The sequence below is a fragment of the Balaenoptera musculus genome, chromosome 16 (assembly GCF_009873245.2).
Source record: "Balaenoptera musculus isolate JJ_BM4_2016_0621 chromosome 16, mBalMus1.pri.v3, whole genome shotgun sequence".
Lineage (NCBI taxonomy): Eukaryota > Metazoa > Chordata > Mammalia > Artiodactyla > Balaenopteridae > Balaenoptera > Balaenoptera musculus.
The window spans coordinates 65,660,232-65,676,305 of record NC_045800.1 but is presented as its reverse complement, the minus strand read 5'-3'; the positions used below and the strand labels follow the sequence as shown (position 1 = coordinate 65,676,305).

The 16,074-nt window shown below is 38.1% G+C and overlaps 1 protein-coding gene across 6 annotated transcripts in view; it reads right to left on the bottom strand.

Annotated features, from left to right (window-relative positions):
• The window catches only part of PBLD (phenazine biosynthesis like protein domain containing), a 45,303-nt gene that overhangs the window by 18,913 nt on the left and 10,316 nt on the right, over positions 1 to 16,074 (bottom strand). For all 6 annotated transcript variants that reach the window (XR_005016765.1, XM_036828036.1, XM_036828035.1 and 3 more), the window contains one exon: positions 2,685 to 2,831. Coding sequence is in view for 5 of the 6 variants with exons in the window: in XM_036828036.1 (XP_036683931.1) it covers positions 2,685 to 2,768 (84 nt within the window). In the remaining variant the exon portion in view is untranslated. The remainder of the gene's footprint in view (positions 1 to 2,684; positions 2,832 to 16,074) is intronic.

The window sequence follows — 16,074 nt, the reverse complement described above, 5'->3', positions numbered from 1 at the left end:
GTTCCATGCTCTGCATCCCCATGGGACCTGGCATGAGTCCCCATGGTACCCGGTACCTGGTCTTTCAGCCTCTGTGGTAACTATGGGAAAATGATCAGGTTTAAAAGTGTATTTCCCCTGCTAGACTCTGAGCACCTCAAGGACAGGCAAACTTACTGATCTCTATACCTCCCGTCCCTACCCTGGAGCCTGGCTCACGGTAGATGTCAACAAATATTTGTAGACTATGTAATGACAGGCTGAACACCTACTGAATTGTGGTCAGCATTATAAGGTTTAGCACTCATCTGTCTATGATATTTTCCTGAGTTCACTTGTGTTCTCTCTAGGTGTTTCAGGTGTCCACTATCTCCAGCCATGTGTAAAAGAATCCAAGGGTGGAAACAACAGTTTATACCTCCATTTTAATTTTTATTGATTACGCATTGGGGAAAGTGCTAGATTAGCCTCCAGGAGAGCAGGATTCTTGTGTCCACAGGATAGAAAACTAGCAAACTAGTCTTTAGATATCTATTCAGTTGTCCCTGACAGGCCATCAAATTAGCCTGGTCTCACAGGTCTAAGGCACAGAAGTGAATTGAGAGACTCTTCAGAAAGCGTCCCCAGATGGATCATAGACTTCATCTTCTTTTTCTTTCTTCCTTTCGTACTAACGCATATTGCTTTGAACTATGCTAAGTTTTTGGTTAAATTTTTATTTCCTAGCTTTTCCAAATATATAAATAACATGCAAAATATATTTTAATGGAGAGATAGAGAGGGGAGAGAGAGAGAGATCCTAAGTCTGGAGTTTAGTGACTGTACTGGAGGTAAAAAGGAGTAAATTGAGGAATAATACTGATTCTTGTCATCTGGTGAAACTGAGTACATAAATCACTCAAAACTTTTCTAAAACTCTTCAAGAATATTACATGGGGACATGGGGCAAATATATTAAGGCTCTTTTTTAAATTTTTAAATTTAATTTTATTTTTGGCTGCGTTGGGTCTTCGTTGCTGCACGTGGGCTTTCTCTAGTTGTGGCAAGCGGGTCTGTTCTTCGTTGCAGTGCTCGGGTTTCTCATTGCGGTGGCTTTTCTTGTTGCGGAGCACAGGCTCCAGGTGCAGGGGCTTCAGTAGTTGTGGCTCGCGGGCTCTAGAGCGCAGGCTCAGTAGGTGCGGCACACGGGCTTAGTTGCTCCGCGGCATGTGGGATCTTCCCGGAGCAAGGCTCAAACCCGTGTCCCCGCATTTGCAGGCGGATTCTTAACCACTGCGCTACCAGGGAAGCCCGAGGTAAGATGAGGACTCTTGATCACCATTTTGCTGCTCCATTTGACGGAGAAAATAGGTATACCAAAGACTCAATTAACAATATTCACCTGTCTCAGTAAAACCTCAGCCATTCTCCATCTTGATTTACACTAGAATCACCCGGGGAGCTTTAAAGAACAGTGCTGCTTGGGTCCCACCCCCAGAGATTCTATTGTGATTGGCTGGGCATAGGAATTTTTAAAGCACCTCAGGTGATTTTAATCTGCAGCCAGCTTGATGTTTGCACTCAAAGGCCCCAACTTAATAAGACTTTTTTTAATGTGTTATTTTTTTATTGGAGTATAGTTGCTTTACAATGTTGTGTTAGTTTCTGCTGTACAGTGAAGTGAACCAGGTATATTTATACATATATCCCCTCCCTCTTGGACCTCCCCCACCTCACATCCCACCCATCTAGGTCATCACAGAGCACAGAGCTGAGCTCCTTGTGCTATACAGCAGGTTCCCACTAGCTATCTATTTTACACATGGTGGTGTATTTATGTCAAACTTAATCTCCCAATTCATCCCACCCTCCCCTTCCCCCCACTCCCCACCGTGTTCGCTACTTCTGCCTTTCTATTCCTGCCCTTTAAGATCATCAGTTGCTTACTGTGTTCCTGAAGTAATTTTTAGAAAATCTACTCTTGTACTAACTGCTCTGAGTGGAAGCGTACCTTGGCTTGTTTCCTAATACCCAGGTAACAACACAAAGCATCTAAGGTCAAAGAAAATTTAACTCTTCTGTTAAAACTTATCCAATCGAAGAGCCATTTTTAAAATGAGACTTTCAGTAAGCTGAGTTCTCCCTATGTTAGAGCTTAATTCCTTCTATCTTTCTACTAAATTACTTAATTCCTTGCAAAATGTCTCATCTTTGGTCCTGAAAAGAATTTCTAATTGTCTGAACTATAGGTAAGGTTAAAAATATCCAGCTAGAATCTTTTAAGCTAAATGTAGTATCAGCCATGTCCAGTCACATAAAACTCATCTAATTTCATTCTCCTCCCCATTTGGTGCTAACTAAATGAAAACACAGAGGCTACAAGGAGCTCGAGTTCTTTTTTTTGGGGGGGGGGGAGTCTCAACCACCAAACCACCAGGGAAATCCCCCCCCCACTTTTTGTTTAATTGGCTCTAGTTCTTCTTTACATGAATCTTCATTTGTCTAGACCTAAGCATGTAGGTGTAAGCAGTCTCATCATATGATTTGGTCAAAATCAACTTGCAGACATGAACATCGCTGATACCATTTGACAAAGAACACAAACCAGAGAGGTACACAGCTAGGTGGGTCTGATTTTTTTTTTTTTTTTTTTTTTTTAGGAAATACTTGGTTCTACAGGAATCTAGGATTTGAGGCACTGCACTTCAAAACAAAATACTACTTACATTTTCTAGGAGGCAAACAGCAGCAGGATTCCCATGAAATGCTTTTGCTGTGAATGCATCTACTATGAAAATAGGGAGCTTCATTTTCCTTGCAAGCTGTTTCTGCAAGCTCTCAAAATTGCTGGTAGCCTGCTTTCATGCTTGCTGCTGCAAAATATCAAAAAGTTAATGTTTTACTTGATGTACAGAAGCAACTAGCATTTTCCAGGTACAAAGTCAAGCAATTATTCTAACACACCTACATTTAAAGTGATCCTCTGATTTTAAGCCTCTAAATTGAATTTGTTTTAAAATACTGGATTAATAGAATATTTCTTTTCATAGTGTACATATACTTAACAACATAATCATATTCTTAGAGTAGCCAAAACTACATTAGGCTATGTTTTTAATGAAGTGCATGAAACTTTCAAGGGGCATATATGTTGCTTATAGTTTCCCAATGAATATTACTGCCCTTTTAAAATAATGCATTTTTTCTAATTATAAAAAATATGCCCATTATCGCTTCCCCGGTGGCGCTGTGGTTGAGAATCCTCCTGCCAATGCAGGGGACACGGGTTCGAGCCCTGGTCCGGGAAGATCCCACATGCCGCGGAGCAACTAAGCCCGTGTGCCACAACTACTGAAGCCCGTGCACCTGGAGCCTGTGCTCTGCATGAAGAGAAACCTGCGCACTGCAAAGAAGAGTAGCTCCCGCTCGCCGCAGCTGGAGAAAGCCCGCGCGCAGCAACAAAGACCCAACGCAGCCAAAAATAAATAAATGTATATATTTTTAAAATGCCCATTTTAAAAAGCTTGGAAAATCAAAAAGTGACTCATAACCATGTAAATCAGCAATAACTTTTTTTGGACTTAACATAGTCAAAGGAGCCTCATGCTTTAATTTTGTGTTATTTTATAAATCTGCAGATGGAGACTTTTTAACTCATGATATAGATTTGTTAAAATAAAGCTTTTCATTATAACACTTTCTCTTTACTGAAAACCTGTAAAATATAGAAAAGCAGGGTGGGGAGGGGATCTCCTGTATTCTCATGCCCTACAGAGAGAAATTCTGTTAAACATTCTCAGTGTTTCCTTTGCTTTACTAGAAAGCATGGGTTTTGTCATAGGCATGGAGGGATTCTTCCCTCCCAAAGTTATAGAACTTTTAAAAAATCCAGCAAATTAGGAGGTGCTTTGTTTAAATCTAACAGAAATTAACCTAACCTAACATGTATTTCTTGTTCTCAAGATTAAGATAAACAACAGTGGGACGCCTTGCTGGTGGCCACACCTGGCACCAGCCCACTAGGCAGCTCCCAGGCCTACAGGTTTCTTGTTCTTTTCTTTGTGTTTAATTTATTATACAAGTGTTTTGCTTAACTTTCTTGCCAAATGCCTACTTTTTTCTGCCTTTTTTTTTTTAGATATAATTGATGTATTACTTTCAGGTGTACAACATAATGATCCGATATTTTTATATATTGGGAAATGATCTACCACAATCATTAACTACCTAGTTAATCCATCACCATACAAAGTTACAAAAAAAGGGTTTTTTTGTGTGTGATGAAATTTTGAAGATCTACTCTCTTAACAGCTTTCAAATATGTAATACATTATTGTTAATTATAGTCACCATGCTGTACATGACATTCCCAGGACTTATTTATTTTACAACTGGAAGTTTGTACCTTTTGACTCCCTTCAGTAACTTCAGTAAGGTTGCACCTTTTGCCCTCCAAGCAATAACATTATTAATATTTTAGATATACAGTTTTTAATAATTTTTACCCTTTTAACAGTATAGTATGAGTATAAATGCTTCAAAAACATCGTTTTAATAGATTTACAATAGGCTCATGCATATGCTATAAATTATCTAACCATTTCCCCTTTGGTGAGTATTTATTTCTAATTTTTCACTTGTAAAGATAATGTAGTGATCAAATTTTTTGACTGTAAATCTTGGGCTGCATTTCTGATTCTTTAATTATAATAGATTCCCAAAAACCAAATCCCTGGGTCAAAGTGTACAGACATCTTAACTTACACATACAGTTGTATTTATCTTCAGAAAGAGTGTATCAACTTAGCATATGAGAATGCCCCACCATTGGTGATCTGATAGATTTAAAAATACCTTGAATTTTCATTTGTGTTTCTTGGATTATTCTAACCAGACTGCAAAGAGCATAAAGTCAGAACCTCTTCTTGTTTTTCTTTGCTACTAAAATCTCAGTTTCTAGAACAGTGCCTGACACAATAAATGTTTATTGAATTAAGTAAATAATATACTGAGCATGCATCACAACTGAACTTTCATACACTGACTGGCAAATACTTAGGGCTTCTCAACATGGTATCATCTGCCAGCCAACATTTCAGTTTCAGTAGCATCACCATTATTGACAGTACATTGCAGTGTGTTGATGTAATTATTTGGAAATTTTATTATAGATTGCCTTTATTATTTTAGAAAAATTGAATAGAGACCAGAAACAAATTAAAGTTCTGACAATGAAGCATAGTTTTCATAAATAGAATTGACACTGTTTCAGAAATCATAGGTATGCCAAAAGGAGCAAGTTTTTAGCCTCATTGAACTACAGCCCCGTTGGTCTCAGCCATCAGCTATGTGTTCAACTGGATGAGAAAATTTATATTGAAAAGACTGTCTTAACTTTTCTATAGAGATCATAAATTACATGTTTATGTTTTAAAAATGTTTCTTCAGATAGTCTTGTTTTCTTGCTCTAATTTGGTACAGAAAAATAAAATTCTACAACTAAGTACTTTATCAGGCTTCTAGAAATACTGCATTGCTTCTCAAGTGAAAACATTTCTTTAAAGGGAAAAATTCTCCAAGAGTCTAATATCCAATGTCATTTGCCTGTTTGACAACCACCCCTCTCCACCCCACCCCTCCCACACACACACTTGCACTTCTCTTTTTCTTTTTTTTTTTTTTTATTTAAACATCTTTATTGAAGTATAATTGCCTTACAATGGTGTGTTAGCTTCTGCTTTATAACAAAGTGAATCAGTTATACACATACAATATGTTCCCATATCTCTTCCCTCTTGCATCTCCCTCCCTCCCACCCTCCCCATCCCACCCCTCTAGGTGGTCACAAAGCACCGAGCTGATCTCCCTGTGCTATGTGGCTGCTTCCCAGTAGCTATCTATTTTACATTTGGTAGTGTATATATGTCCATGACACTCTCTCACCCTGTCACATCTCACCCCACCCCCTCCCCATATCCTCAAGTCCATTCTCTAGTAGGTCTGTGTCTTTATTCCCGTCTTGCCACTAGGTTCTTCATGGCCTTTTTTTTTTTTTTTTTTCCCTTAGATTCCGTATATATGTGTTAGCATACTGTATTTGTTTTTCTCTTTCTGACTTACTTCACTCTGTATGACAGACTCTAACTCCATCCACCTCATTACAAATACCTCCATTTCATTTCTTTTTATGGCTGAGTAATATTCCATTGTATATATGTGCCACATCTTCTTTATCCATTCATCTGTCGATGGACATTTAGGTTGCTTCCATGTCCTGGCTATTGTAAATAGAGCTGCAATGAACATTTTGGTACATGACTCTTTTTGAACTATGGTTTTCTCAGGGTATATGCCCATTAGTGGGATTGCTGGATCGTATGGTAGTTCTATTTGTAGTTTTTTAAGGAACCTCCATACTGTTCTCCATAGTGGCTGTATCAATTTACATTCCCACCAACAGTGCAAGAGAGTTCCCTTTCCTCCACACCCTCTCCAGCATTTATTGTTTCTAGATTTTTTGATGATGGCCATTCTGACCGGTGTGAGATGATATCTCATTGTAGTTTTGATTTGCATTTCTCCAATGATTAATGATGTTGAGCATTCTTTCATGTGTCTGTAGGCCATCTGTATATCTTCTTTGGAGAAATGTCTATTTAGGTCTTCTGCCCATTTTTGGATTGGGTTGTTCGTTTTTTTGTTATTGAGCTGCATGAGCTGCTTGTAAATCTTGGAGATTAATCCTTTGTCAGTTGCTTCATTTGCAAATATTTTCTCCCATTCTGAGGGTTGTCTTTTGGTCTTGTTTATGGTTTCCTTTGCTGTGCAAAAGCTTTTAAGTTTCATTAGGTCCCATTTGTTTATTTGTGTTCTTATTTCCATTTCTCTGGGAGCTGGGTCAAAAAGAATCTTGCTGTGATGTATGTCATAGAGTGTTCTGCCTATGTTTTCCTCTAAGAGTTTGATAGTGTCTGGCCTTACATTTAGGTCTTTAATCCATTTTGAGTTTATTTTTGTGCATGGTGTCAGGGAGTGTTCTAATTTCATACTTTTACATGTATCTGTCCAATTTTCCCAGCACCACTTATTGAAGAGGCTGTCTTTTCTCCACTGTATATGCTTGCCTCCTTTATCAAAGATAAGGTGACCATATGTGTGTGGGTTTATCTCTGGGCTTTCTATCCTGTTCCATTGATCTATATTTCTGTTTTTGTGCCAGTACCAAACTGTCTTGATTACTGTAGCTTTGTAATATAGTCTGAAGTCAGGGAGCCTGATTCCCCCAGCTCCATTTTTCGTTCTCAAGATTGCTTTGGCTATTCGGGGTCTTTTGTGTTTCCATACAAATTGTGAAATTCTTTGTTCTAGTTCTGTGAAAAATGCCAGTGGTAGTTTGATAGGGATTGCATTGAATCTGTAGATTGCTTTGGGTAGTAGAGTCATTTTCCCAATGTTGATTCTTCCAATCCAGGAACATGGTATATCTCTCCATCTATTTGTATCATCTTTAATTTCTTTCATCAGTGTCTTATAATTTTCTGCATACAGGTCTTTTGTCTCCTTAGGTAGGTTTATTCCTAGATATTTTATTCTTTTTGTTGCAATGGTAAATGGGAGTGTTTTCTTAATTTCACTTTCAGATTTTTCGTCATTAGTGTATAGAAATGCAAGAGATTTCTGTGCATTAATTTTGTATCCTGCTACTTTACCAAATTCATTGATTATCTCTAGGAGTTTTCTGGTAGCATCTTTAGGATTCTCTATGTATAGTATCATGTCATCTGCAAATAGTGACAGCTTTACTTCTTCTTTTCCGATTTGGATTCCTTTTATTTCTTTGTCTTCTCTGATTGCTGTGGCTAACACTTCCAAAACTATGTTGAATAATAGTGGTGAGAGTGCGCAACCTTGTCTTGTTCCTGATCTTAGTGGAAATGGTTTCAGTTTTTCACCATTGAGGACAATGTTGGCTGCGGGTTTGTTATATATGGCCTTTATTATGTTGAGGAAAGTTCCCTCTATGCCTACTTTCTGCAGGGCTTTTATCATAAATGGGTGTTGAATTTTGTCGAAAGCTTTCTCTGCATCTATTGAGATGATCATATGGTTTTTCTCCTTCAATTTGTTAATATGGTGTATCACATTGATTGATTTGCGTATATTGAAGAATCCTTGCATTCCTGGGATAAACCCCACTTGATCATGGTGTATGATCCTTTTAATGTGCTGTTGGATTCTGTTTGCTAGTATTTTGTTGAGGATTTTTGCATCTATGTTCATCAGTGATATTGGCCTGTAGTTTTCTTTCTTTGTGACATCTTTGTCTGGTTTTGGTATCAGGGTGATGGTGGCCTCGTAGAATGAGTTGGGGAGTGTTCCTCCCTCTGCAATATTTTGGAAGAGTTTGAGAAGGATAGGTGTTGGCTCTTCTCTAAATGTTTGATAGAATTCACCTGTGAAGCTCTTTTTCTAAAAGAACTCTGATTTTGTTTGGGGAGGCAATGCACCCGGCCCCATCAATGTATCATAAATGGTCTAAGCCAATCTGTATGATTTCATTCTCCTATGCCAGATGCTCCCTCTTCCAGATCCTCTTGCAGCTAGAGATGGCCATAGGACCCATTTAGAGCAAGATTGCTGGAGAGATTCTAGGGACAATCTTTTGCTTTCTGATAAAAGGAGCAGACGGGAAAGGAAAATGGACAGCCTCTTTTTCCCCCTCCTCTTTTTCCTGTCTTGAATATGTTGCTGATGCCTGGAAATGCAACGATCATCTTTTGACCATGAGGTGACAAATACGAAGAGGAAAAGCTAACAAACTAGGTAAGGAAGAAATAGTATAGGTTCTTTACAATGTAGTTAACCTGCTAAATCAATGTTAGACCCTCCTACTTCCAGACTTAAGTAGACAGCAAATATCCTTAAGGTTCAAACTATTGCCAGTCCATGGAGTAGCCAAAATAATGGCTGAAATAGCCAAAGTTGTCCACATTCTAGTTCCAAGAACTTGTTAATGTGCTATGTTGCATGGCAGCAGAGAATTAAGGTTGCATATGGGATTAAGGTTGCTAATCAACTGATTTTTTTTTTTTTTTAACATTTGAAGGCAGGACTTTTTTTTTTAATTTTATTTTTATCTTTGGCTGCGTTGGGTCTTCCTTGCTGCGCGCGGGTTTTCTCTAGTTGTGGTGAGTGGGGGCTACTTCTTCATTGCAGTGCGCGGGCTTCTCATTGTGGTGGCTTCTCTTGTTGCGGAGCATGGGCTCTAGGTGCACAGGCTTCAGTAGTTGCAGTTGGTAGTTGTGGTGCTCGGGCTCTTGGGTGCGAGCTTCAGTAGTTGTGGCATGTGGCCTCAGTAGTTGTGGCTTGTGGGCTCTAGACCACAGGCTCAGTAGTTGTGGCGCATGGGCTTAGTTGCTCCACAGCATGTGGGATCTTCCCAGACCAGGGATCAAACCCGTGTCCCCTGCATTGGCAGGTGGATTCTTAACCACTGCACCACCAGGGAAGTTCCAACTGACCTTAAAATAAGATTATTTTGGATTATCCCAGTGGACTCAATGTCACAGGGATCTTTAAAAGTGGAAGAGGGAGGCAGAAAAGTTCAAGGCAGTGATTTGAACATGCTGTGCTGCTGGGTTAAAGACAGAGGAAGGAGACATAAGCCAAGAAATATAGGTAGCCTCTAGAAATTGAATAAGGTGGGACTTCCCTGGTGGTCCAGTGGTTAAGAATCCGTGCTCCCAATGTAGGGGGCATGGGTTTGATCCCTGGTCAGGGAAGTTCCCCGACCCCATGCCATGGAGCATGGCCAAAAAAAAAAAAAATTGAACAAGGCAAGGAAACAAATTCTCCCCTAGAACCTCTAGAAGGAACAAATCTGGATTAGTCAGTTGTGGATGCCATAACAAACCAGAGACTGAGTGGCTTAAACAACAGAATTTCTTTTCTCACAATCTGGAGGCTGGGAAGTCCCAGATCAAGATTGATTTTATCCCAGTGAGACCTATTTTGGATTTGTGACCTTCAGAATTATAAAATAATAAATTTGTGCTATTGTTACTCACTAAATTTGTGATAATTTGTTATAGCAGCAATAGGAAATGAACACAATCCAATATTCTGTTACTTGCAGCCCAGCAAAATCCTAACTGCTGCACAAATTTCCAAGAACAATAATAGTAAATACTTACTGAGCACTTATTATGTGCTAGACATGGTCCTAAGAGCATTTAATCCTCAGAGCATCTCATGAGATAGATCCTTATTATAATCTCCATTTCCATTTTACAGGTGAATAAACAGAGGCTCAGAAATTTTAAGTAACTTGCCCAAGGTCACAAATTTAGGCAATGACTAAATTTGAACCCAAATAGTCTAACTCCAGAGTCCATGTTGTTAACCACCATGCCTTAGAATATATCCCAGGACCAGAATTTGAGGAACTCTTACTTAAGGAACTAAAATCTTAGTTCCATGAAATTGTAAACTACCACTGCATAAGAGAAATTTTGTCTTAAGTGTTAAAATACTTTAGACCATCTTTGAAATGAAAACTCAAGAGTTTAAAAATTCTCTTAGAATTTGCAAACACTCAAGAATACAAAGGACCCTGGTACAAGAAACACTAAATAACTGTACTATGTATGAAAACTAAACAAGATTTCTGATTAAGTAAAAAGAGCTCTTGGTCAAGTGTGAAAGTTTCTTAAGCATTTTTACTTGTTCTAGAACACTGCTTTTCAGATTTTAGCATTCATCAGAATCACCTGTGGGGATGTATTAAAACACAAATTGCTGGACTCCATGCCCAGAATTTTTTATTTCATAAGTCTGAGGTGGGGCCCAAGAATTTACATTTCTAACAAGTTCCCAAGTGATGCTGATGCCGTACTTGGAGAATCACTACAAAAAGAGCATGAAGTTTCTAACACCATAAATGTATTAAAACTGTCTTTCTAAAATGTATTTTATAAATTTAATTTTTATTCTCAAAGGGTAGAAAAAGTATTTTTATTCATTTAATTGATTAATATTCCTGTTTGTGCTCTATGGTAACCAATTATGCTTAACATAGGGTTCACATTAACAATTTAATTTTCAAAAAATACTGTGTATTTCCTAAACACCAGGCACATGCTAGATTTGGGGGATAAAATGATGAACAAGTCACTAACTCTCTGTCAAGGTATTCTCAGTCAGTGAGGAGACCAATGTAAAAATTATAAAATATAAAAGAAAAAGATATAGATACAATGCTTATGAACACAAGGAGAGAGCAATAACTCTGCCCAGGTGACAGTCAGAGGGCGCTCCAGAGATGAGGTGACATTTGAATGGGTCCAAAAACATACACAAAAAAATGTCCAGCAGTTCCATAGGGTGGGAACAGGCATCTTGGGCAGAGTGCATGGATTAATCCCAAGGTAAGCAATTCAGTATGGAAATAGATGTGGCAAGAGGATAGGAGAGGGTGGAGATAAGGCTATAAAGATCTGCTGGAGCCAATGTTCATGATTTGTTCTTTATCTTTGTGGGTTCAGAAATCCAAAGTTCAGTTCAACAGCTACTGTGTGGCAGGCAGACTCCAATGCTAGGCACCAGGGAGAGAAGAGAATCTCATGAATGAGCCATACACCTCTACCCTGAGGATCTAATCTAGAATTTATCTTTGAAGATGTTCTTTTTTTTCTCTCTCTCTCTCTCTCTCCTTAAAATTAATTTTGGTTTCAGTCCTATAAGGAAAAGGCAGGCTTAACGTCCCCCTGAATTGCTGAGAGAAAATTTGAGGCAGGTAAAGTTTGAGCAACTTGCCTTTATTTACCCAGTAAATGGGCTTGCACAAATTTTGGCATCCAGTCAAATGGCTGGTCCTCAGGTGCAGCTATCAGGCAGGGCTCTGAGCAACTATCCAGCACGGTGTTTTTCAAATGATCCAAATAATTTAAATTATCCTTGTCTAGTTTCATTGACATTCCGTTTGGACACCTAGAGTGGCTTTACATGTCCCTCAATAATGCCAAGCAAATATGCTGTTAAAAAGAAATAAATTACCCCCAGAGGGTACAAGCTCATAAACCTAAATTCATATGATTTCGGGACTTCCCTGGTGGCGCAGTGGTTAAGAATCTGCCTGCCAATGCTGGGGACACGGGGTCGATCCCTGGCTGGGGAAGATCCCACATGCTGTGGAGCATCCCATGCACCAGAATTACTGAGCCCGCATGCCACAACTACTGAAGCTCACGTGCCTAGAGCTCGTGCTCCACAACAAGAGAAGCCACCGCAATGAGAAGCCCGCGCACCGCAACGAAGAGTAGCCCCCACTCGCCGCCACTAGAGAACGCCCGCGTGCAGCAACGAAGACCCAACGCAGCCAAAAACAAATACATACATTTATAAATTCATATGATTTCTCAACTATTCATACTTCTCTTTTTTAACTCTTTAGTTTTTAATCATCAAATTAGTATATGAATATAAACTTGTTATAAACAATAAAATAGTACGGAAAAAACTAAAATCCCGTTTGACAATTCCCTGTCCCACTACCTTCCCCTGAGTTCCACTGGGTTTGTTTTTGAGAACACAGTAGACACCTTCCTGAATTCTAATCTTGGTTCCATTTACCATGTAAATGTAGGGAAATCATAAACCTCCCTTGTTCAAATAGCTTAGTCATTAAACCTGCCCATGGGTATGCCTGGGAACACTGAGGCTTATTTGTCCCTCTGTAACTGTCTTAGCTTGTTTACAGTCTCCTGTGGCTACAGACAACAGAAAGTTGATTTCTGTTATTCCGTAGCTGTTAGCATAAAAGAATCCACTTAGCTTTTGCTTATGACTACTGCCTCAAAACAAGGATACTCATTAATAAATGCCAGTTTAGTTCTTTGAAAATGTAAATACTTACTAATAGAGCACTGACTGGCATTCAAAGTGTACTTGAACACTGTCTACTTACTGGTGAAAAGAAAATGAGTATAAAAAAGAGCTACAAATTATAAGTAAAATAAGTTTTTAAATAAAAATTTAGAAGAAAATCTATTTTTAAATTAGTTTCATTTAGCTACTAAGACCATATATATATATATATATATATATATACACACACACACACACATACACACATACACACACACACACATATATATGGCATTCAGCTACTTTGTGTTTACTTTTACCCATATTTCCTAGACTTAACAGAAGCTCTAAACACTTCCTTTGTTCAAATATTTTTAGACTCGTTCTGATTTCTTCAACTACATTTATGTTTAAATGCCCACTGTTTTGGATGGAAATTTTTCACTTTTCTGTTAAAGTTTACATTTCTCATCTTATCATCATGACTTACCATTTATCAACCAAATTATTGTCCCCCCCTTCCTCTCCCCACTGGTAACCACTAGTTTGTTCTCTATATTTGTGAGTCTGATTCTTTTTTGTTATATTCACTAGTTTGTTCTATTTTTTAGATTCCACATATAAGCGATAACTTTGTCTGACTTATTTGTCTTTGTCTGATTTATTTCACTTAGCATAATACCCTCCAAGTCCACCCACATAGTTGCAAATGGCAAAACTTCATTCTTTTTTATGACTGAGTAGTATTCCATTGTATTAATATACCATATCTTCTTTATCCATTCATCTGTTGATGGACACTTAGGTGGCTTCCATATTTTGCCAATTGTAGATAATGCTGCTATGAATGCTGAGGTGCATGTATCTTTTCAAATTAGCATTTTTGGTTTTTTTCAGATACATACCCAGAAGTTGAATTGCTGAGTCATATGGTAGTTCTATTTCTAGTTTTTTGAGAAACCTCCATACTGTTTCCCACAGTGGCTGCACCAATTTACATTCCCACCAACAGTGTATGAGGGTTCCCTTTTCTCCACATCCTTGCCAACATTTGCTATTTGTATTCTTTTTGATAATAGCCATATACATATGTTCTTTATAGATATTCATATTCATATATATATAATATCTAGTTAACACAAAAGCAAGCAGTAATGGAGGAATAGAGAAACAGTAAAGACATGACATATAGAAAACAAATAGCAAAATGGCAGACTTAAACCCCACCTTAATTACATTAAATGTAAATGGACTAAATTCACATCAAAGGGATTTTTTTTAAAAGACATGATCTAACTATATGCTTTCTATAAGAGACAAACTTTAAATTCAAAGACACAAATAGGTTGAAAGTAAAAAAATGGGGAAAAGATATGCCATGCAAAGTATAACCAAAAGAGAGCTGGAGTGACTATACTAATAACAAACAAAATAGACTTTAAGACAATATTTGTTACTAGAGACAAAGAATGACATTTTATAATGATAAAAGTATCAATCTATCTGGAATATATAACAGTTATAAACGTATATGCACCTAACAACAGAACCCCAAAACACATGAAGCAAAAACTGACAGAATAGAAGAAATAGACAAATCAACAATAATAGTTGGAGACTTCAATGCCTAGTTTCAATAATGGATAGAACAACTAGACAGAAGATCAACAAGAAGATTTAACAACATTGTAAACCAACTAGACCTATCAGACATCTCTAGTACACCCCACAATAGCAGTAAACAGCACATCCTTCTCAAGTGCACATGAAGCATTCTCCAAAATAGACCATATGTTAGGTAGCCCATAAAACAAGTCTCAATAAATTTAAAGGCCTGGAATCATACAAAGTGTGTCCTTCAACCACAATGGAATAAAATTACATTTTAATAACAAAAGAAAAAGGAAATTTGGGAAATGTGGAAACTAAACAACATTCCCCAATAATAAAAGGAAGTGAAGCTCCCTGGAGAAATGGACGATTCTAGGGCCAGGGTAAAGAAAATACCAGATGAGCCTGCAGCATCTTCTAGTACCAGAAAGTAAGGCAGTCTCAAAAAATAAAAAGGATAGGGGCATGTCAAAGGGATATAGAAGCCAACCTGAAAGTGCTCCCAGTGGCCTAAGCAAGAACAATTTGAGCAACAAAATTAGTAATGTAGTAGTAGATTATAACCCAAAGTACAAAATGAATATCCGTGAGTCTGTACTGACATATATAAAAGATGAAAGAATGAAAGAAAGAAAAACCTTACAGAATAATATCAAATAATTTATCTAGCTACTCTCTCTTCCAGGAGATGGAGTTTATTTATTTATATAAATTTATTTATTTATTTTTGGCTGCATTGGGTCTTCGCTGCTGCGCGCAGGCTTTCTCTAGTTGCAGAGAGTGGGGGCTACTCTTGGTCGACATGCGCGGACTTCTCCTTGCAGTGGCTTCCAGGAGATGGAGTTTAAATACCCCTTTAGTGTGGGTGCACTCAGTGACTTGTTTCCAAAAGAGTAGACCATAGGAAGAGGATAAAAAGCAACTTCACAGTGGAGAAATCTGGCAAACACTACCTCACCCAGGTGATTAAAGGTAACACCATCAGTGATAAGTCATGTTGCCAGCATATACTTTTGATATGGTGTGATGGGAATGGCACTTTACTTCTGTAGTCTTCTTCCCAAGAACACATTACTCTTGTCTAATCATGGCAAAGATATCAGAGAAATTCCAACTGAAGGATATTCTACAAAGTACTTGACTAGAGGATGCTAAGGAGAATGTTGACTAATGTAATTTAGCATCCCAGATCAGATACTGGAACACAAAAAGGATGCTACAGAAAAACGAGTGAACCCCAAATAAAGTGTGGAGTTTAGTTAATAGCAATGGACCAATGCTGGCTCATTACTTGTGACAAACGTACCATAGAATGTAAGATGTTAACAACAAAGGAAACTGAGTGAGAGGTATACAGGAACTCTTCATACTATCTTTGCAACTTTTTTGTAAACCTACAACTATTCTAAAATTTTTAAATCATTAAAAAAAACCCCAAAAAACTGAGGCCTGCCAATAACCATGTAAGGGCGCTTGGAAGCAGATCTTCCATCAGTTGAGCCTTGAGTAACTGCAGGCCCAGCTGACACTTTTTTTTTTTTTAATTTATTTAATTAATTAATTTATTATCTTTGGCCACGTTGGGTCTTCGTTGCTGTGCATGGGCTTTCTCTAGTTGCGGCGAGTGGGGGCTACTCTTCA